The sequence below is a fragment of the Dermacentor silvarum genome, chromosome 7 (assembly GCF_013339745.2).
Source record: "Dermacentor silvarum isolate Dsil-2018 chromosome 7, BIME_Dsil_1.4, whole genome shotgun sequence".
Classification (NCBI taxonomy): Eukaryota; Metazoa; Arthropoda; class Arachnida; order Ixodida; family Ixodidae; genus Dermacentor; species Dermacentor silvarum.
The window spans coordinates 42,686,615-42,710,309 of NC_051160.1; the positions used below are offsets into that span (position 1 = coordinate 42,686,615).

Sequence of the window (23,695 nt, forward strand, 5' to 3'; positions counted from 1 at the left end):
GTGTCAATGAGAAAATTGTAGAGCGACATGATTAACTCCAGATGCAGCTTTCTGTTGCTCAATACGTGCTACATAAAAGTGTTTCTTTCCGAGCGTGCCTACCACGCCGACCGGCTTCCGACGCTTCACGCACATACAATTTTTTCCGCTTTGACGCTCCTAATGCTAATGTATAAAAAAAAAAGAAATAAAAAGGGGCAATTTCGCCCCAAAGGCGAAGCATTGATTGCGATAGCAAATTAGTGGACAGCTATAAGAAGTAAGGATCTAAATGAACAGGCATGGTGTCACGCGCGCACAAGCAAACATGAACGCATGTCACTCGATGACCGCGGAAACTCGCTGTCAAAACGCTGGAGTGAGTAAGCGCTGCGGTGACAGCGAGCGAATTGACCTTCGTGCCGCCGCTCGCATCAACGCGAACTAAGCCGCGAAAACGCAGCGTAAGGCGGACTCTGAGAGCCCGCCGCGGATGGCTTTCAAGATACAGTGGCCGGGCGGCCGCTCGGGCCGCCTGGAGTGACCCTTAATACAATAGCAGAGCTGGCCCGTACATACCCGTATGCGTTAGCTACCTGAAGGCATCGTGCGTGCCTGCCTGAGTCGATGGCCTCGATACTCAATGACGAAGAAGAAGGGGAACTGGCGAGCCCAAATTTTTTTAGAAACCACATGAAGCCAACAGATAATGCAGCGAAGGAAAGCATAGAGGAAATTAAATGAAATGAAGAAATGGTATGCTAACGACAACAGAAAGTGGAGGGGAAAAAATTGCACCATCTTCCAGTAGGGGAACCCTAATAGTATATATGCGAAGCAGCCATGGGGTCGACTCAAGGTAGTTTTATCAGCTGTATAAACTTGGACATGCAGCAGCACCAGCAACGCCCAGAACTGTTGTCGACGCCGTCGGCGTTTTGCCCGCGTTCGCACCGAACGCGCGTGGCGTTGGTGACTGTTGCCGGTGCCGCTGGGGCGCCTACCGTCGCGCCTCTAATCTAAACTGCTTCGCATTATCGCGCGTGGAGCCGCAGGTGTTGCCATTCATTGGGCAATCCGGAGAGGAGAGGAGCGTCGGGGAGGAGAGGAGGAATGCCGAGAGGAGAGGAGACAAGGAGAGGGGGAGGAGGACGCGCATGCGCAGTAGGTGTGTGGAGTGGACGCCGCACGGCGTATGGATGGATAGAGGGACGGAAGGAGGGAGGGAGTGACATAGCCCCGACCATAAGATGCTTCGAATCTAAAAAAGATCCTGGAGCCAGTGGGAACCCACCAGCAAGTCAGTCAAACTGCGCATGACATAAGCTGATGAAAGACAGCTGGTGGAACCTGTGCCAGACTCGGTGGCTGCTCCTGGAGACGAAGCAGGACAGTGCAATGCACCCGTACAGCTAGATGTGCGTAGCATTTTTGTGCCACCAATAACCAAATATCTACTATACGTCCGGAAAAGTATCTACTTAAGTGGTAGGTTATTAATAATGGTCGGCTTTCACCGACGATTACGATACTCCCTAATGCGAATTCCGAGCGCAGCTGTTTAGGTGTTTTCAATTCGCGATATATTGTGGCAACGAATTTGAATGACAGGGTGCTCACGGCGGCCGCCCTGATCCTCTGCTCGGGCGGCTTGTTTAGCAGCAGTGGCAGACGAAGCATTTCTACCACTTGGGTCGCTTATTGTTCAGTAAGAAAGCTTGAACATGGGAGCGCGTGGCTCGCGCGGAGCGCTTTCTCTAGCAGCGGCGGTGCCGCAGGTGAGGTAGCGTATGCGCAATGGGTCCAAAGCCCACGCCAGCGCTTTGTTACCGCGCTGGCCGCATTACCGCGACTTTGTCACCGCGCAGATCAAAATAATTACGTGTACGTTAAAAGCTGTTACTAACTCGGCCTCAGGGGGGGGGGGGGAACTCCGACTTCCCCCCCCCCCTCCCCTCAGTCGGTGCGCTACAGGTTCTACGGAACTTTTTCTGCTCATTGCACATATCGCCTCTGGAGACTCGATACGTACGCTACACGACGTATTGCTTTAACACGTGTGACTGGTGCCCATTGATGCGTCGCTTTTTGCCGTTGCGCGAATTTCTCCGTTTAATGTTTTGCGAGTTTCCACTCTCGTATGTTCGAATTACCATCTGATGCTATCATGTCTGTAGGTTGTGTGCAAGTCGTAGCTTCACGAATTTTGCGATAGTCGTTCCCGTACTTGTTTCGTCGTCTCTTCCATCGCAAGAAATACGCATTATTGGGGGTGGGGGAGAGGGAGGGGGTTCCACAGTGGTTTTCATGAGACAGCGGCGACGGCAACGTGGGGCGGCGCGACTCCGTGGCATACAAAACCATTCGTAAGCTATAGCAGACGAATGCTATAAGTGCTAAGCGAAGCTGTAGGAAGCAAACTCCCGCTCCATCTCGGGTATAGGGATCGCTCAAATTTGCACACATCTGCATGCACAGGTGTATTTTTCCCGACCTGTTAACGAGGAAAGAAAAGGGATAACTATAGACTTAGAAAAGAAAAAAAAAAAGGCTCTCTTTATTGCTCGCCAGGCCATCATTTTGTCCGTCGCTAGTCCAGGTGGCTTCTGCTTTGCCCCCGGTTCCCGACAGGGGGGCGCAGTCCACGGACGCCCATTGGCTGCGACTTGGTGCGTCAAGCAGCGAGCGCAGACTTGATGGCCTTGAGCCGGACGAACTTTCCTTTCCCGCAGGCACCTTTGTAGTCGTCCATTTCAACGTTGTACACTGCTAGGCCGGTAAAATTCTGGGGCATCACGCTCAGTCGCTTGCTCGTCTGTGGAAGAACAAGAGGGCAAATTAACGCTTAGCCAAACCGGCCCGAGAGTGATGGACATCGCGGCTGCGTGGACCGACGGCTGCGGATACGACGTATTGCCTTAACACGTGACTGGTGCCGGTTGAGGCTAAGTATTTTCCTGTTTCCACTGTAAAAAACTCGTATATTCCAATTGCCATCCGATGCTATCATGTCTGTAGGTTGTGTGCAAGTCGTACCATTGTATGCAGCTAATAAAAATTGATCTCAAATTAGAACCCCCATTGTGTTGTGTGTTGTGTGTGTAACCCACACACAGTTGTGTCTAATCCACACAGTTGTGTGTAACCCACACAACTGTATCTCCCTGTCTTTTCACATTACGCTAGCATTTTCCCTACTATATTGCGGCAAGTACGTGTTCCCTGTGTGCCCGTCACACAGCCAGCCTTCACTTTCCGTGAAGCCGAGCATTGATTATTTTGCAGCTAAGCTGTTAGCCTCCAGTTGGTACCCGCCGTGGTTGCTTAGTGGCCATGGTGTTGGGCTGCTGAGCACGAGGTCGAATCCCGACCACGGCGGCCGCATTTCGATGGAGGCGAAATGCGAAGACATCCGTGCACTTAAGATTTAGGTGCACGTTAAAGAACCCCAGGTGGTACAAATTATTCCCGATACCCCCACTACGCGGCGTGCCTCATAATCAGAACGGGGTTTTAGCACGTAAAATCCCACAATTTTTAGCCTCTATAGTTGGCCGGAATTTTTCGTGGCGTGCTCACCCAAATACCGGCAGCTGGAAAAGTGGTTTGTTCTCGAGTTTCCACGGGATAGAATTATGTTTCTTTTTCGTATATTAGAACTACCACCAGATGCTATCATGTCTGTATCATGTGTCTGAAAAGTTGAGTTCGTTCAATAACGCACTTATTTCTCTCCCATCCCTTTGAAATTGACTCGCCACCCACCGCGCCGTAGATGTGCGAGGTGCTGTCGCCAAATATCGATGAAAATTTGTGAGGCGCTCTACGAAATCAATGTAGCTGATCTCATAAACACGTCGCACATTTTTTATTCAGCGATTGATTCCGGCTCCGGACGTCTAATGTCACCTTGTGGAGGTGTATCAGCGGGTGCTTTCTGTTAGATCCTGAACACTACTATTTCTGTCTTCAGCTTGCACGTGGCACGCTGCGCAGTATACACCAAACGTATTCACTGCGAAATTTGCACGTGCAGAGTTTTGTTGCATTGCCATGACGTTGGACAGCTCGGAGCAAAGACAACATATTCGGAGCTGCACCTGCATTTATTTTCCCTCCCTGTCGAGACTAAATGAAGGATGTAACTTAATTAACTAAGCATTTTTCGTCGGAAAAGGTTATACCAACCCATCGATCAGGCTTCGAAAGTAAATTGATTAGCTCTGTGAGGGGTCACATGATACGTCTGCGTGATGGGTAGTATAGCCATGGCCTGAGGGTTACTTCTCGATTGTCACATTTTTCCCGAGAAAGCTCACTTCAACGATAAGGCAAGGTCGATCCAAAAAGTCACGAAGCTTCGGGCGAAAAGCGGTTCGGAACAAATTGTGACCGACATCAGCAAGGGTGCTTATGGGAGCAGCGATTGAAGCGCGATTATGTAATGAGGGAAGCAAGCATGGAAAAGAAAAAGTGTTCTTTAATTAAAACGTTTTGAGACAGTTTGATTCGTCGATCAATAAGATCAATAAGAGGGGCGTTGACGCCGCTATCACTTGCAGTCCAGCTCTTGAAGCTACAATACGCCCCCTAACACGTTGTGTTGTTTTGCTTGACGTTTGAATTTGGTGACGCGGGGCCTGCTCAGTCAAAACTAGCGAGTTAGGACTGCCAGATAATTTTTACCTTAAGTGTTTTCGTGCGGCTGCGCAGGGGTCCGATTTCGACACCCTTACGGCTGACTTTTTGCTTCACCGCTTTCCACGCTGAAAGCTCGAAACGCCCATCAAGTCGAATGACGGGGTAATTGAATATACAGCTATAATGGCAGGCCACCAAAAGAATAACTTATAAACGACTTCATAAAGAGAGAATTCAATCTTGAATGGCGGAACACCTGTCTTCGAAAGTTACTCGCCACCCACCGCGCCGTAGATTTCGGAGGCGTTTCGTTACACTGTCATGATCGCAAATGTATTCCAAAATCTGATGAAGGTATAGTTCTGCGCAGACATAAGCCCGCAGAAATGCGCCTTATGGTTCTGCGACATCAAATTTTATTAATAGTGGTATAGCACACACAATAAAGGATTTATCATTCACGAAGTGCATCCTGGGTACCCTAAACCGAAACTATACTTCGTTTCGGTTTAGGGTAACTTTCTAGAATGCCCGAAAAGGTTCATGACGGACGGGTTGGTGCTGCCTTCTACCGAGCATGCGCACAAGTTCTTTCCGCCACTTGTGAGACTTGCGAGACCTTGCACTTCAGTTTTGCGAAAGGTCAGTGGTTGGCGTTTGTGTTCCTACTTAGGTCGTGTTTGCACGCCTGCCTTTCAGTGCCATGAACATTACACCGTTGCTTGGCTCACCTTCTTTGTGAATGTGCTTGCAGAGTCGAAGAGAGCGAGGAACTTTTTGTGCTCGTCCGTAGCGTACAGGGTGCCAGTGTCCTCGCTGTCCTTTTCAGTTTTCATTTTGCACACCTACGAGAAGAAAAAAAAAGTTAAGTATTCCAGCCCCGAACGTATTTATCGCCTTGTTGGGCGTATCCCATTGAATATTGCCCCATTTCAACACGTTTCCAGTATCTTCGAAACTAAATTAGGGCCATAATCGGCAAACAACTCGCCTAATTATTCTAGAGAACAGTAGTGTGACATGCTGACACATTGACACCACTACCTGCCAAACAAAAATTTTAAAACGTACACCACGCATTTGGACCTATCCATGTTGTAGCAAACGTATGTCAATCACAAGCTTTATGACATTGAACACGGCCCTTTGACGAGCAACCAGCGCACTCCCTAATAGCGTCTCCCCGCAACGCGCTAGGAACGCCATCGCCCGTGGACGCCGACGTGTCCCATCCCCCGCGAGTAGTGCCGTTCACAGCTTCGCTGTTCGACCATATTCCCGTAGTGGAAGGGGCAGATATTTTTTTTACTCTTAATAAAGTAAGATGGATATGAAAGTGACAGTCGAACCGACAACCAAAAATTGCAAGCTGTTAGAAAGGATGTTCCACATTCACCGGCACGGCCGTGTGTAGTGATATGGTTATGCTTATCCAATAAGTTGAACAGACAGGTGAGGCCGTAGTACGAATGGTATGGAGCATAAAATGTGTCAAGCTGATGTTGTGGGTTCGCCTCTCCCCGGCAGCAAGCTATCTTTAGCCTTCCTTAAAAATAACAAAGCCATTAGTTTGCCATTAGTTTCCCATATACTATCATTGGCTTAATTGTCTGACGGATTCATACGGTTGGTACTGAATGCTAAACCCCTCGGTTCCCTTCATTAATTCATTATAGAGTGTATACGTGACACGCGTTTTAAGATGCCCGTGTTTCGATGATGCAGACCCTACCAAATTCACCACATACCGTATTTATCCGAGTATAGAACGACGTATTTTAAATGTTTGTGTTAAGCAAATTGGCTATCGACCTACATTCGCGATTAAAGAACCTCGACGTATATTCGCGAACAAAGCTAGTAAAATTCCGCTCTATCGGAGGTCCTCCGTCACTCCCGCTGTAAAGCAAGTCTGACGATTATCGAGATTGGCTTAGGAAGTGATCTACATCCAACGCACCCGAAGGCACTGAGGACGACGTCGTTTGAGCTGCCGAGGACACCTGCCAAGCGTCCGACAAGGACCGCTTTTCTCTGGCAGTTACGATGAGGATGCCTTGTGGCGCCGACTCGCGAGATTCAGTGGCATAGCTTACGGTAAATATAAGTGCGTCATGTCCAAAGTTTTTCATTTCTCTTGAAAAATATGGGTTGTCCTATATTCATTTCTCGACAAGTTCTTACGATACACTGAGTGGCGCAAGATGAATGGCGCAGACTCACCGACGAGTAGTCCATGTTGAGGCTGCTCTCGGACATCTCGCGAGCAGCCGCGCCGTTCCACGTTTTCTTCATGCGGTAGGTCCTCGCGAACATGGCAAACGACAGCAGCGCGTACTTGCCTTGGCTCGAGATGGCCTGCAGCTGTTCCTCCATGTCGTCCTTGATCGCAGCCTGAATAAAGTTGCGAGGAGAAGGCAGGAAATAGACGTTCATTCATTCATTCATTCATTCATTCATTCATTCATTCATTCATTCATTCATTCATTCATTCATTCATTCATTCACGTCCTGCATCGCAGCCTGGATTAGGTTGCGAGAAGCAGACCGAAAACACGAGTTCGTTTGTTCCGATCTTTCATTCATGCCTTATTTAATAGTTGAATTAGTTTATTAAATATCGGTTACCATCAAACGTCAAAAATTTGCGCCTTGTCCTCTGCAACGTATTTTACCGAAAACTGCTTGGTAGGTACCGGTGACTCAATTACCCGCTCATTTTTTGTCAACTTAGCTTCTATAGCGAATGCTTACTCAATTGAATATTTGCCGGTTGTCCACCATAACAATGTGTTTATGCATAGCAATCGGTTGTCCCGTCATTGCTATCATAATTGTGCGTGCATGCTCTGGTTGAACCCAGCGTCCCGAGGTGGCGCCACCAACGCTCACACTCGTGTCCTGTTGCTATGTACGTGCATTCCGAAAATGGCGGCAATTAGGTGGATTGGCTATGTTATGTATCGGGCGTTACCGTGTACCGTACACCGCAACTGTGCACAGATGTTCCTTTAGGCATGTCTCCACAGAAAGTATTTGTAAGCTATCTTTAAAAAAATGCATTAATTGAAACGAGAAATTAATTTACGACTGATCCGACGCTCAGTGTTGGAATCTAATAATTAAATGGAGCTTTCCTTGGTGGTTTCAGTTAAATACTATGCATAAGTACACATGATGCATGGAAACCGCGCAACCGAGGAGACCCCTTTCTTAAGCCTTTGCTACCCGTGGTGAATATTAAGTTAATTTGATTGCTTATCTGTCTAGAAGTAAATCATCGTTTACTGGGCGCCAACTACGATTTTATTGCGTAATAACACTGCCACCGAACGTCCTGCTTGCTCTCCTCAATTTGAATCACCCGCGCCAAAACTAAGCTCATGACGTAATTAATCTTCACGTCACCACCTCTCCGCCTCTCCGTGTCCCAGCTAGCTGGCGGGCGGCTCCAGCCGGCCCGCGCCCCGAGGTGCCACCACGCGTCACACGAGAGGGATACCGTACTCGACGACAGGTGGCGCCACTCGTTGATTTTCAATTTTCGTCTTCCCTGGCTAACGAAAAGCTATCCTCGCTGCAAAATGACACAGATTCGTTATTACAGACGCTTGATGTTTCCATCTAGCTGGACCTGCTATTTTCCTTCACTTTCCCTTTAATGTCATTTGTCTTGCGAGTGTTCTTTGTACTTTCCCATCTCCGGCGCGATCGCTGTGTAAGGCCCCGCCTGCTTCTTGTAAACGACGAGACGCCGACACCGAACACGGAGAAAGAGGCGGTGAAGCTATAAGGCTGACATGCCACACCTGAGCGATTGCTGCGCAATATTATCAGGAGTATCTGGATTGCACTGGCTCAAAAGACGGATCGCGTGTTACGAACAACACTAAAGTTCTTTCCGAAGACACGCACCGAGCACTGGTGTCAGGATCATGGTGGGCGCTCCTTACACCAGTGCCTGGCTGTTTCGGGACCGGCGTTTCGAAACTATAAGCGGGTGCATCAAACGTTCTGGCACCCTTCAAAGCGTTAACACGTCGAGTGGGGCCTCTGATGACATCTCACCGGCGCCACTACGCCGCTCGTAAAGAAGACGCGCCACTCGGATCACGTCACTTTGAGGACATTGAGGACTTGATGACGATATTGATATTGATGAAATTAGCTTAATATTGATGACGACTGTACGTTAGGGTCACAAATTGACGAATCTATTGTCACATGAAAGAGACGAAGCGGATCTGAGCCTACTAATTTTTTTTTTCACGAACATCACGAACAGTATGATGAGATTTACGATGAAAGACATGCCCTGCGAATGTCATGTTTAAAGACATTTGTGTGTGGACTGCCTTGTCAAAATTCTGGTGAACGATTTAGCCAAGAACGTAAAACCTGGTATGAACAACTTTAGTGATACAATAATTTAGCAGTATAACCCGCATATACGGCATGGATAAGCATATGCAATACATGTACCTAAATATATGTGGAGCCTCACGGTGACGACGATGGCGACGAATTCGCTTGGACAATCGCAATTATATAGCGCAGTTATAGCGACAGCAAGGTACGCGGATGAGACATACACGGGTGCGCCAAAATTTATTGCACCCTTAAATGATTTACATGCTGCGAAGTGCCTGTAATCGCGTCGCACAGACACCACTGCGGTCGTTTCATTGTTTAAGAGTTATTTCACTGCGCTCCCTATAAAGATCGGCCCCATGCAGTGAAATAACAATAAGCACTAATATTGTTTAGCATTTAAGCACTGGGATTGAACTGTTTAACTGCAGTTATGTCCACTGCAGGACGAAGGGTGGCACTGCAGGACCGCATTGGTGTCTGTGCGACGCGATTACAGGCACTTCGCAGCATGTAAATCATTTAAGGGTGCAATAAATTTTGGCGCACCCGTGTATGTCTCATCCGCGTACCTTGCTGTCGCTATAACTGCGCTATATAATTGCGATTGAACAAGCGAATTACCCGCCGTGGTTGCTCAGTGGCTATGGTGTTGGGCTGCTGAGCACGAGGTCGCGGGATCGAATCCCGGTCACGGCGGCCGCATTTCGATGGGGGCGAAATGCGAAAACACCCGTGTACTTAGATTTAGGTGCACGTTAAAGAACCCCAGGTGGTCCAAATTTCCGGAGTCCCCCACTACGGTGTGCCTCATAATCACAACTGGTTTTGACACGTAAAACCCCATAATTTAATTTTTTTAACAAGCGAATTCTCTCCATTGGCGTCGCCGTCGGCGTTGCCGTGAGGTTCCACATATATTTAGGTACATATGTACATATGCATATGGACATGTGTTGAATGTCTCATCCGCGTACCTTGCTGCCACTATAACTTCGCTATAATTGCGATTGTCCCTGCGATCTCTAAATACCCCTGTCTTGCGCTAGCCGATTCCAACTTGCGCCTGCAAATTTCCTAACTTCATCACCGCACCTGGTTTCCTGCCGTCCTCGACTGCGCTTCCCTTCTCTTGGTCCACTGACCAGTTATCCATCCTACGCATTACATGGCCTGCCCAGCTCCATTTTGAGCTGGGCAACTATATAATATTATATAATATAATTTCAACTATATAATATCGGCTATCGTCGTTTGCTCTCTGATCCACGCAGCTCTCTGATCTAATGCTCTGTGTGCGATCCTTAACTTGTTCTAGAGCTCATACATATGCATAAATATATATGCTCTTCGATACACTCCGCTCTCTGATCCATCGCTCTTTGTGCGATCCTTAAATTTGTTCTCGAGCTCATATATATATGCAGCGTAACACCGACGGCAAAAATTCGCCTGGAGTGTTGATATAATTGTCATCGCAATTATATCGGGCCAGTGCATTGATGCGCACGCACATGCACTCTAACATGAATGCACTGACGCAGCACAGGCATATTCTTACTCACCAGGGACAGAGCGTTGTGCTCGGACAAGTCCACATCGTCGGGGTTGGGTGCGAGTGGCCAGTGGTCGCCCGCGGGGCCGTAGTTCTCGGTATGCAGCTTGATGATGACCATGGTCAGTTCGGGGAAGTCGCTAGAGTTCAAAACGAGCAGCAAATAAGGCACTAATCGCGCCGCAAAATAACTCGAACGCGATAGGGCAAGGTAGGCGGCGCTTCAATCGTGCATTACACAGCACGCAACGCTGCGGACGCTAGAGCAGCTGTTCGCGCTACGTGACAGCAAGAGATGGCACAAGCACAATCCCTTATATAGTTGTCATCAATATGAAAGGCAACACCTATGCTTCTTCGAACCCCCGTAGGGCCTAAACGCACATGCCATTCATAAAAGTGTTCAATGATACTGAAGTTCATCAGGTAAACGTTATGTACCAAGTTCCTAGATTTCGCCCGAAAGGCGAAGCATCAATTACGATAAAAAATTATTAGAGAGCTATACGGAGTAAGGATAGTAGTTTTAGCGCCTGCATAAACTTAAAACACACGTTCACTTACTAACTGAATTAACAAGCCTGGTGTCGGCGTGCACAAGAAAACATGCATAGATCACACTCGATGACCGCACCACTGTCAAAACCGACAACCACTGTCAAAAGGTTGGCGTGAGCATGCTTGGCATCAGCAGCGAGCGAAGGTTCGTGCGGTCTATCGCTTCAATGGAAACTGAGCGGCGAAAGCACAGCGCATACAAAGGTAAGAGCCGTGTGGAGATCGCTTTCAAGATACGGTGCGCGCGACAGCCCGCAATCGCGAAAAGTACAAGTACGCAGTTACTAGAAGCCGCACCCCCTCCCTCCCGCGCTGCATTCCCGCTTTCCTGCTTATGCGTGGGAGATTTAGTCGCCAGTTCCGCTTGCATCCGTTCGCAAGATACGCATTTGGTGCCGCAGCTAAACGTCACCTCCCCTCCCCTCACGGCCCTTCGCACGACGGCAGACACTCCGCCGTGCGTTCGCTCTCCGTGAAAGCGCGCGTCCCTCGCGCGCTTTCACTCGCGCATACATCATACGGCGCGCGGCGACGATTTTATCGCCGTTGGACTTTATACGGAACCTCACGGCGACGCCGGAAATTCGCTTGGAGTCGCCGATATTGACGACTTGATGACGATATTGATATTGATGAAATTAGCTTGATATTGATGACGACTGTACGTTAGGGTCACAAATTGACGAATCTATTGTCACATGAAAGAGACGAAGCGGAACTGAGCCTACTAATTACATAACGACGAGCAAAGGAAGCGACACACACGTTCGTACGACTGCAGTCATTGCATAGCTCCCACAGAACGCCGTTTCATTCGCGACCAAGGTACACTGCGCACGTAGCAGACCAAAGGCTAGTTCACTGTGAAACATGCGGAGTGATACACTTCTGTATGCGCAGTCTTTGCGTAGCCTCCGCAGTGTTGCGTGGTGTGTTACAGTGCATGAAAAGGAGTGCAGCAACAGATTGAGAAGTGTTCTACTTTTTCTCATACGTTCGCAAAAATGAATGAAGGTATTTTAAAATTGGAGCCGTTGTCAACCATAAGCTGTGCGCTTCGAAATATAAGCAATTCGCTAAGAACTTTGAAAAAATATATACTTTTGTATGCCCTGCTGCGTTACTGTCGGTCAAATTTCGCAGCAAGGTTCCATATTATGGTCCCGATCGTTTAATACGACACTTGTTGCTACATTATTTGCCTGGTTTGTCAAGAAAAAATATGGCGAAGTTTACCATCGTGTGCACCGATCACACAGTGAAACATACTTAACAGCGTCCGTGGCGCCACCTTGTAACTTCGGACGTCCACAGTAAGCACGGCCTTGGACATTAGTTGATATATTAATCGCCGGGAGTTATGTGAAGACCAAGAAAGGCGCACAGGCGAAGGCAAATCCACATTTCGTTTTTCCTTGACAAAGCAGGTACGGACAAAGCGTACACACTGAACGCTGAAAAGTTCGTTAAGCTTGTGTAGTTCCAATCCAGCGCTAATGCAGCTCCACTGACGTGAAACTTGGGGAAGTGCGAAGCAGTGATGCGCCGGTGTTTCCCTTATGTTATTCTTGTGCACGGTGGAAGAATATTTAGGTGTTGACACTGCGCGCGAGCGAGCGTCCAGATTATGTTCGGCCGCGCGCAGGCGCACCGAGTAGCTCTGCTGCGAGCAGATAGAGGGCGCCGCGGCCAGCGGTCCCAGCTTAGCGGCGCCGGCGGCTTGGCATTCCTCTGCCTCCGCTAAATTTTCGTTCGTAGTGGAGTGAGTAAATCTCAAAGCGCGAAAAAAAATCGTTATTTCACATTAAAGTGATAAGTGATAAGTGATGACCAGGCTTCGCTAACATGAAGGTTCCTTGTGCAGGGCGTGGATGACGTCAACACGGATCAATCGGGCAGCAATCAAAGCCCACTGAAGTTACCCTCGCGCGTGCAATTTGTTTCGTCCGGTCTAGCGGTTCATCCAAGCATAAAAAAAAACGAAAGTGTTATGCCTGTGTCACACGGGCATATTTGGAAGGCCTTCCAGTCAACGGCCTTCGAAACGCCACAACTCTATCGACTCAAAGGAGTTGTCGCGCTGCTACACGGCACATTTGAAAGGCCGTTGAGTGGTTCAGGCGTTTCTCGCAAAATTGTGTGGCGCTGGGGATCTTTATTTTCGTTTTCATGTCACCAAAAGTTAACATTAAAACCACTTAAAAGCACTATAATTTCTTTTATGTTTGTTTATATGGCGAAATGGCGGCGATATGACGGCAGCCGGCAGCACATTGAGTAGAGGGAGAGTGTACTAGACAACATGGAGAAAGGAATGAACACAAGCACGTCGCTGTTGTCGAGAGTATGTACAGTTTGCACATGTCAAGTGGTAAAAATACTTTATTGAATAATTAATAACACTCATATATAGTGTTTTTAGAGCATTTTGGTTCGATTTGTTCTTTCTAACCATGAGTACGAGCACACTGTGAACGAGAGGGCATGTTCGCGCTGTTTCCGCTTCCGTAGCTCAAAGGCCATCGAGATTTCGATAGAGTTGTGGAGTGCTCCGTTGACTCGATAGACTATTGACTCGACGGCCTTCGAAACCGCTCGTGTAGCAGTTCGAACTTGACCTTTGAGTCAACTGACTATCGGTTGGAAGGCCTTCGAAACGCCCGTGTGACACGGGTTTTAGTCCGCGTGCTACCCCTCGATCAGAAGAAAATAGTGACTGCACCAGAAAATGTATTTCATGCTTATCGCTGCTTCCATTCGCACCCAGAAAACCGTTCAATCATCGTTGCGCGAATTCAATGTGGCCGCGATATAAATTAAGAAATGAAACGGCGCAAGCTTGCGATATGCAATGCACCAGAGCAAAGTGGCTGTTCATGGCTAGAACTTAAGATGAGAATGCACATCAGCTATATAAAAACTCTTTCAAATGGGAATTTATTAGGCGGGACGAAGGCAGGCGTCTATCTTGAATTAGAGCATCACTACCACAGTTTACTGATGAAAACCTGAGCAAATGCCTTTTTTATTCCAATTCCACTTAATATAGACCGTGTATATTATTCATTGGGCTTTCGTCCATTGAGGACTGAGTGACTCTTGCAGGATCTAAAAAAGAAGAGGTAACTTTCTTTTTTCTTAAATTGCATATGAGAATGTGCCAATGTATAAGCGTGTTTGACAATGCATGCTACAGCCTGTCCACAAATACACTCACACCCACCACACAATAATCAGTTTTTTCGAGCATGAAAGAAGCTCACGAATACACGCAAAGTGCCTCGAGCGGCCAGTCGCGCGGCAATATTGCTGTATTCGCGGGTTTCGTTCACGCTCGGAAAACACTTATGTATCACGTATTGAGCAACATTAAGTTATATTGGGAGTTTTCCACGCCGTTGTACAATTCTCTTTTTCATACTTTTTATCCGATTATAGCATTAAAAGAGTTGATTAATCAATTATGAAAATAATTATGTAATTAAGCGGAATAAAAAAATAACCTGAGTATCTCCAAGCGACGGCAGACAACATTACCTTGGTTCTGTCCAGCTACGTGACATTTACATATTTTCCAATCTTGGTGCATGATAGTAAACCACCCAGTATATATCTTTTATATGCAGCAAAATTTGCACAAACTACTGCGGCACACAGGAGGTTCTCTCTTCCGCAGCGGATTTCGAGGTTTATTTGACCGTGTGAGGTTCTTTGGACAGTTTGGAAATGGTGGGAATCCTATCGAGCGCTCCGAGTAATATTGCCACGTGTCTAGCGCGGCGATGACGACGGCATAAGACACATCGGCACTTATGAAAAACATAGCAAGAAGAAGAAGAAGCAGTGACGAGCGCGCGCTGTTTTAAAACCGTCCGTTCTTGTTACTGCCTCTGCCGACAAGTGCGTTTCGTCTGTCCCTCGAGCTTTCGACGTCGTGACAATATGCCATCGATATGGTATCCTCTGAAAAATGGCTGGTGCAGACATGGTCGGTAGGCGTTAGAGTTCGGTCTGCCCTCAGATTTGCACGGCGCCACTGCTCTAGACGACCGCTGTCGGACGGCGCTTTGAATAAAGGTAGACGCTCCGCACAAGTCAGGTATCCAGAATTGCAGTTCGGAACGAAGCACTTTCTAGCCATTTCAAACGCCCCTCAGAAGGCCGCTGCCACCTTCGTCGAGGGCCCATGGCGACAATACCCAAGCACAAGCTCATGAAACGATCGCGAACAAAAATCGTGCCTTCAAAACAGCGCAACCGCACATGCAAGCAGGAAGACGAAGCAGCGGCAGCACGCGCCTTGCCGCCGAGGCTGGGACCGCATACCGCAGCGCCCTCTACGACGGCGCCGAACCAGCTGCAACCAAGCCGAACATAATCTGGACGCGAGCGAGCGGCGCTTTTGCGCGCGTTGGGGGGAGAGTGTCAGCACCTCTCCTTATTCTTACACCGTGTTCTTGTGCTATTCTTGCACAAGTGAGGAGGAATCGAGCGCTTGTGGGGTGGTGGCGCCCTCTGTTGCGCTGCGCTTGTACCAGACTCGCGTTTAGGAAGCGATTTTCACGAGTTTCTGCTAATTAATGCGCTTAATGCTTGATTATTCCCGTTCTAAGTTATTCTGAATCATGTTAGTTTATTTTGAACCTGTTTTGATGAATTCTACACTTGTTCCCATTCTTGAGAACTTGTTCTTGCGCGTGACCACGAGGACATGAGATCACATTACACGCCGACAGCCCGGGCCCCTAAAGTGCTTCGCACTTAAACATGCATCAGTTCGATGTCCCCAACGCAAAAGAAAAGTGTCAGCCGCCATCCTGCGAGTAGCGCGTTCCAATCGCTGAAGATTGTACGTGTACAGAACAGATGACATTATCTGGGCCTTTAAACGGGCACCTTTGTGGACTGTGTGCAGATAATCCACAAACATACTTTGTCAGTGCGCTCCTAATACCATCGGTATCTAACCTGTCACCTCGGTAGTCATCCCCATGTCAAGTACTGTTTAAGCCAAAATATCTACAGCTGTTTTTGCCACCAACACATATGTAATACTATCCATTGTTACATCCCTCCTCTTTGGAGCTACCAGTACCATGCCGTATAACTTGGTTAAAGCGCAATCGCCTGGGCGAAAACCGCGTAAAGTATTCATTAAGGATGGCAACATTAGAGAGTAAATCCAGGACAGCAAGTCTGGGGTCATAAGCGGTGTATTTCTCACAGACTAGCCAAACCTAACGAACACCGTGTTGTGTGTGAAAAGCGGTATATTTCTCGCGTAGATGAGAATTGTAGAGCAATGCCCCCGAGATGCGTCGTATTAAATTCACGTGCGGTCCCCGAACGCCAAAATTTGATCGATTTACATGAGTAAACTCATTGCATTCCATGGTTAGAAACAGCAGACGACAGGTAGTGGCGGTAAATTCCTGCCGTACGCATACGCCTGAAGGTTGGTGTTGTAGTTCTGCGGCAATTATGTCCACGTCGTCCATTCTATCGTCAGCCGCACTATTTCGACGTCACGAACAAGCGTACTTGACGCAAATACGGTTAGCGAAATAGTGCATACAATTAAACCCGGCGTTTACGAGCCAACTCGACTCCTTCCTCAAATATTTTTGGAGGGTCGGTTACAGCAGAGGCAGAGGAGTGTAGAGAGCGCCACTGGAGATGGTAACGTTTGTGCATTTGACCGAGGGGGAAACTGAGGTGGGGGAAGGTGCAGTTAAACAATTATGGGGTTTTACGTGCCAAAACAACCACCTGATTATGAGGCACGCCGTAGTGGGGGGGGGGGGGGGGGGGACTCCGGATTAATTTGGACCACCTGGGGTTCTATAACGTGCACCTAAATGTAAGTACACGGGTGTCTTCTGCATTTCGCCCCCATCGAAATGCGGCCGCCGCGACCTCATGCTTAGCAGCCCAACACCATGGCCACTAAGCAACCACGGCGGGTCGGGAAGGTGCAGTGTTGGCTCCTAAACGAAGTTTTAGAATTTTGGGTGGATACGTTTCGTCACTGGTAATTACTTCCAACCAGACGGGTCATTCTACAAAAGTGTTTAGCTTCCAGAAAACACGGTTCAGTGTCAAAATCGGGCGCATCATCACCGGGCCACTCTTACTCGGTAACTCGCTTGGCGGCGTCGAGAATCTTGGCTCCTTTCGAACCGTCTCGGAGTGACAGGCCCAGAGCCTTGTGGTACAAACGGGCTGACGACTTGCCCTTCAGAAACTCGTTGGCTACCTGCAAGGTCAAAGCAGTGTATACTGCAGCGCAATGAGCAACTCGAGCTGCGACATCAGCTTATTGCAGTTAATTGCTTTCCCTTATTCAAAAAAAAAAAAAATGGTGAAGGTTGTGCGATCGACTGATAAGCTTTGTTTCACGTCCTCTTGGTACAGATGAAGGGCCCATATTTCATTACACAAAGATTAAGCTTGTGGGTCAGGGCATCTTATCTGGAGCGTTGGTTTTTCGTAGGCGTCCACGGAACCAAAATTGGTGTCTAACGACAGACCGGAGCAAATTTTTGGTCTAAGGCTTAAAAGAATGATCGAAATAATAAAAATAGACACTTTCAAGCTAAAAGCTTGAAATGAACAAAAGCTACATTAAAAGCCTATAAATTGCATCTACGGAGACATCTAAAGCTAACAAAACTGATTTATTACAAATGCCACACAAAATATGCCACAGATTCACGAGCAGGATAACTGCAGAACCCTATTAAATATTGTAACAATACTGTAACAAGGTGCACAAACTATCGCATTTTCGACTATCTCGATGCACTCTGATTTGCAAGTTCGAGTACACGTGAATGACAATGTTCTCATAACCACTGAACTCATTTAATTGAGCTTTGTTAAGAACGAAAGCTGAATTCTAATGTCCGTAGGAAGCAGAAATTGGTTAAGGGCATGACATAGAAAGTTTCCCAAAACTCGGTAAGCTTAAAGCTGCCAAGGAACCTTCCTCAAATCCCTTTAACTGCACCAAGGACAGATGTCGCAGTTCTGTACTTGTCTTAGAGCAACTGAAGCAGAAAGAGCGATGTATGTGTTAGCGTGTTCAGGAAGCGATTTTCACGAGTTTCTGCTAATTAATGCGCTTAATGCTTGATTATTCCCGTTCTAAGTTATTCTGAATCATGTTAGTTTATTTTGAACTCGGTAAGATTACGAATGCTTTGAAAATGTCCTGCCCAACAGTTATTCGCACTATATTTCGGAGTGGTTGTTCAGCAAGACTTTAAGAGAACCATGCTAAATATTGTACCAATATTGGAGAAAGCTGTAAAACTGGGACATCACATTTACACTACCTCGGTGGCAACCTCGATTTCCATATTCAAATGCGCGTGAAACAGAGACGCTCTCGAAACCGCCGAACTGATTTGATTCAAGTTTGTTGTTAAGAGAGTAAACCACATTTACACTAGGGTGGATTTTCCCCATTTTAGCAACCGGCATAATCGAATTCGGTACAGTGAATACCCAGCAAAACGAGTTCTCCATTACAATGTCTTTTGCTGGGAGCTCCCGATTTAAAGATTCCTCTCGATCGAAAACTTTAGCTGCACATCTACTGAGTGCAGATTAAATTACAGATTAAATTACAGTAACTTTTATTGAAATAGGGTAAACTGTTGCATAACAGAACAATTCTTCGTTGCTATGGGTTTACCGAGGTAATCTCGAGATTAACTGTAACAAGAGCCTCTGAGCCTGCCTCAGCCAAGTTCACAATGAAGCGTCATTCTCAATCTGCTGTGCACGTCGTGTGTGCGTTGTACTGGCGCTGTTGGGCCTTAGCTTCGAGGAGTACGCATTCACCTTTATGTACTGCAAATCTGCGTCCTTCAGGTTGTCGTAGTCCTCGATGTTCTCGACATTCAACATGCCGAAGTGGAACATCTTGGCACCAAACAGGTCTGCCATGGCGGCCATCAATTCAGATTTCTTTTCCCTTGCAGCATCCGCAATGGTCCTGACGAACAAAAAAGAGAGAAAAAAAAAACTTATTTGAGCAGCAGCCGGTCAAATCGCAGAGCTTCGGACGACAATGTAAAATATTTTACACCATTAGGCGTTAAGAGGAAGCTTTAGCTTCGGCCTCAACTCCGACGCGGCCTATTCAAATACTTGTAAAACGCAGAAACGCTTTTCCGAGATAACCCCTGGACAGATTTTGTTGCATTTGAGAGTGAAAGTTACATTGTAGTGACTGTTGGAAGCGAAAGTTCGAAAAAAAAAATAGAAGCAGTGCATCAAGAACAGATATCGCGGTTCTGTAAAGGCATCCAATAGATCATTCAAAGTGGACAAATTCGGTATGCCAATTTATATCTCACGTGCATTTGTTAAGTTGTCTACAAGGGTTCTGCAAAATCTATTTCCTTATTAGATTTTTTTTCAGATTTATGTGTAACATATCAATTTTGTCCGCTTTAGATGTACTATTAGATCCAATGCACATAATTGTGATGCCATTTGTCATTGCCAAGTTTGAGTTGTAAACTTGCATAGTTTCGTTTTCTTAAAATGTGCGATTTTTGCCAATCTTTAATAAAAAAATTCACGACATCTGGGGTTTTACGGCAGTGGCCGTTTACACTGTAAAATGATTTGCGCCCTTATTAAGAGAAAGCTTTAGCTCAGGTGCTCCTATACATGTAAAAGGAAAATTCCTTTTCTTGGCAACCACTGCACCACGTTTGACGAGGTTTGTTGCATTTAAATGAAAAACTTGAACAATCTAGTGCCTGTTGGTTTCGTATTCTTTATTTAAGTTTTTCATTTAAATGCAACAAACCTCGTCAAACGTGGTGCAGTGGTTGCCAAGAAAAGGAATTTTCCTTTTACATGTATAGGAGCACCTGAGCTAAAGCTTTCTCTTAATAAGGGCGCAAATCATTTTACAGTGTAAACGGCCACTGCCGGAGTTAAGACGGCCTGCAGTCCACCTGGAAGTGTATAGGGTGCATTGATGCACCCCTTCGCTCCCGTTACGTTCACAGCGGTAGAAGTTTGACAACAGGAGTATGAATGTGGCTGAGTGTCGGCCAGTACGGGTAGAATTTTGAAAAGAGTCGGAGACTGCTTTTGACACAGCACGTGGATCATACAGATCCCGTCAATACGATGCCATTGAAGCAGAGTATTCGGCATACAATAGTGAGTAACCGTGCTTGAATATTTCATTGGTCTTCTAATTCTGTCATGCCAAACTTTCGCAGCTACAGCCGGCGTGAGAAGCTGTGATAGACCGACCTTTTTTTTTTTTTTAGAAAAGGTGACTTGCGCAGCAATCAAATAGTGTTTCTATGGACAAACAGCTAGGCTAGGCCAGCGTGGATGACGTGAAAGCCAACAGGGCTGACAGAATCGAAACAATCGATGACGGTCTCGGGCTCGGGATGACGACCTCGGGCTCGGTACCTCGAACACTCGGACGTGTATGTCCCCGTACGCCCATTTTACGGAGCGCCAAACGGAATGCCGCCCTAAGTACCGCTGTTCTCGGATGCGTCTATCTCCCAGAAACTTGCATTCCATACTCTGGATTACAATTCGAGGGTCATTTATGCATGAGTCATCTTTCTCGTTGATAAAATAGGTCGCAGCAAACTTACGAGGAGTATAACTGTATCACGACTTTGTCTCCGCACACTAAAACTCGCTAACGAACTGTGCGAAGCGCCAAGCGGGACGTCGCTGTGGTCGGGTGCGTCCTAGCTGCGTAACAAGTTCCGTTTCCGCTGCGCTAAAACTACCTATACTCTGTCGCAAACTCTTGCGTGCAGTGCGAGGGCCGCTCACCCAGTAGCCATGGAGGTGCCGAACGACGTCTTTGTGTACTTCGTGGCGGCGGACTTGAGCACGTCAAATGCCGGCCCTCCGTCCTTGGGAACGATAGCTTCCGCCTCACCGTCGTAGGTTACGTCCGTGTAGAAGACGACATCGCACAAGCCGTCCGAGGGCACCATGGTTTTCACCACGCCAGACTCACCGTAAGAGCACACGAGAAGCCTAGCCTTTCCTGCAAGTGCATATATATATATATATATATATAAACTCGCTATGGTTCAGGATGCTGCGAACACCTGACCCCGCCGAGCTCTGTATTGCTCACAGAAGAAGCAACTATTTTCTCAACTAAAGTGCGTTAAGCATTGAGCGGGCATTAGCGTCGATATTTCGTTGCAGTTGGGCTCTAAATGGCGCCGCAGTGCTATGTTATGTATCTGCTCAGGTTGGCATTGGACTCACTTGCTGGCTCTGCTCAGGTTGGCATTGGACTCACTTGCTGGCCTCCGGCTGTGGGTTTGATCATCTTGCGTGAATGTTGCAAGATGTTCGCAGAAATAACATGATTGCAGGTACTGAATGAGCTTAGTTGAACTGAAATCAAATGTACTGAATTGAAGTTTGATTAAATAGTTCAACAAAACACGCTGCCGGGCTAGTAGGTGCAGGACTAATTGCCAGAATTGTGGCGCTGCTAAATACGAGGGAGGCCAAAAGCAATATGGACGGGCGAATGCTTAGAACTAGTTCACTTAGAAGAACTATGTACAGGTGTACAGCATACGCACTCAACAGCAGGCACACTCAAAAGCTATCTCCCAGAAAGTTACATTCGATACTCTGGATTACAATGCGAGGTTCATATATACAATGAGTCATCTTTCTCGTTGATAAATTAGGTCGCAGCAAACTTAAGTGCAACTGTATCACGACTTTGTTTCAGAATTTGGGTACCCGATATCGCGGGATCACACGTGCAAGGTCTGAAGTGATGAAGGGGCGAGCCTTGCTCCGTTCCCCTTGGACAGTGCATGCTCTCCTAGGCAATCACGTATCAGCAAGGTTGGCTGATGAGCACTGTCGTAAACTGCCCTCACACAGAGCACTCTATGAAGCCCTAGCATGCCTCTGTCTTGCATTAGACACCTGCAAATCATAGATAATTTGCATGGCGCAGACAAAGCCACCGGCACGTCATGCTTGCAAGCTATTTTCTTTAGATTGTGCGCCGCTCTGTGACAGTACGGGAATGACTCCGGAATTTCGGCACTCGGAGGCGTACTTTTGTTGAACTTCTTTAGCAGTGCTTCAGCGATGATTCAGAACTAGGATAGCCAGCTGAAATGAACTGCCATAGCATTTACCGGCCAACTACAATATAATTTTCAGTTTTGGTGATTTGGTAGCTGTAAGTGATTATAGACTAAGCTGAAATAAGTCTGTAAAGGAGTCTCTGGAGTCTGTAAAGGAGCATGAACGGCCGATTTTAAGCTCACAGGTGCGATCGACCGTTTTACTGGTTTGTAATGGGCGGAGTCACAAATTCTTTGAGCGCACCGGGACCACGGCCGCTGGATGAAAAAAAGCTCTGTCGCATGCCCCCGCGCGAGGGACACGTGTAAATGCAGAGCATAGTGGGGTTCCGTGGTGTTGGTGTGGTGGTGGTGGTGGTCTGGGTTGAGAGAGAAGAGATAATCGTAAGTAGGTAACGTAAAGTTATTTTATTGGCATCACTGCGAAGGCATCACTGCGATGTCTTGAACTGGTGCTTCGGCGCCGATGTTGGTTTGCGTCGAGGTACTAGTTGCTTCCATCGCTTATCAACTGCGACCGCCGACGAACGCAAGAGCTTGCTTAAATAGTTCAACAAAACACGCTGCCGGGCTAACTGGAGCGCAGGAGTTGACGAGTGGAGCCCGCGCAACCCGCTTTATATTCCTAGCGCGCGCGTTAGAGGGAGAGGGGGTGGAGAGAGGGCGCGCTATCACGCCAGCACCTGTTGTTGCTACGGTGCTTGCAGCGCCGGAGCGCGACTCAACTACGACGCTTCGCGCACTGCACATGTGCTGCAAGCGTGATGCGGGAGAGGAGGAGTGGGGGAGAGGGCGCACCTGTGCTCGAGCTGTTGCGGACGGACGGCGCACGCTACATGTGAGTTAAAGAAATGCTCTGCATTTAAAAAAAAGGTGCGGGCTGCCGCGTGCATCGAAAACGGTGTGATCCGCCGCGGCGCCACACGCCGGGGGCTGTTGTCTGGCATCGGCATAGCAAATGAGTCAGGTACGCGCTTGGAACGCCGTCGCGCGTGCAAGCCGACGCGTTCCGTCCCCCTCAGCTAGCTCCGTTCGGCCCAGCCAAACGGCCGACAATGCAATGCGGCAGGCCACACCTTTTTTTTTGTTATCCAGCGGCCGTGCCGGGACGCTGCATTAAACAAACGTGGTTGTCAGAGAAACATTCCTATAAATGTCTAAAAACTGGAGACTCATCAACGGGAGCCTCGCGGCGAAGTCTAACTCCTGTATTCAGGTATGCGCCTTGCTTAAAGCCCATACTTTCCTTGATCTACATCACGCCTGTCGTGAACGTGCCAAAGACGCTCATCGCGTTTTCTCCTTCGACGCGTTCACGTCAGACGTCATCTAGATCAAGTCAAGCATGGGCTTCAAGTTAAGGCGCATTTCTGAATAAGAGGGTAAGGCATTTCCCGAGTTCTGTTGCAGCATTTAAAATACCGAACACGCGTTGCTTAAAAGATACATCGGAGGG

General features: G+C 47.6%; 1 protein-coding gene across 1 annotated transcript in view; it reads right to left on the reverse strand.

The window, feature by feature from the left end:
- Positions 1-2,533: 2,533 nt before the first annotated feature.
- LOC119457953 (uncharacterized) overlaps positions 2,534-23,695 on the reverse strand; it is a 100,760-nt gene continuing 79,598 nt past the window's right edge. Inside the window, exons 10-16 of the mRNA XM_037719736.2 lie at positions 20,939-21,158; positions 18,953-19,106; positions 17,239-17,360; positions 10,557-10,686; positions 6,844-7,014; positions 5,352-5,465; positions 2,534-2,794 (exon numbers count right to left, since the gene is read on the reverse strand). Coding sequence (XP_037575664.2) covers positions 2,654-2,794; positions 5,352-5,465; positions 6,844-7,014; positions 10,557-10,686; positions 17,239-17,360; positions 18,953-19,106; positions 20,939-21,158 — 1,052 coding nt within the window. The 3' untranslated portion in view covers positions 2,534-2,653. The remainder of the gene's footprint in view (positions 2,795-5,351; positions 5,466-6,843; positions 7,015-10,556; positions 10,687-17,238; positions 17,361-18,952; positions 19,107-20,938; positions 21,159-23,695) is intronic.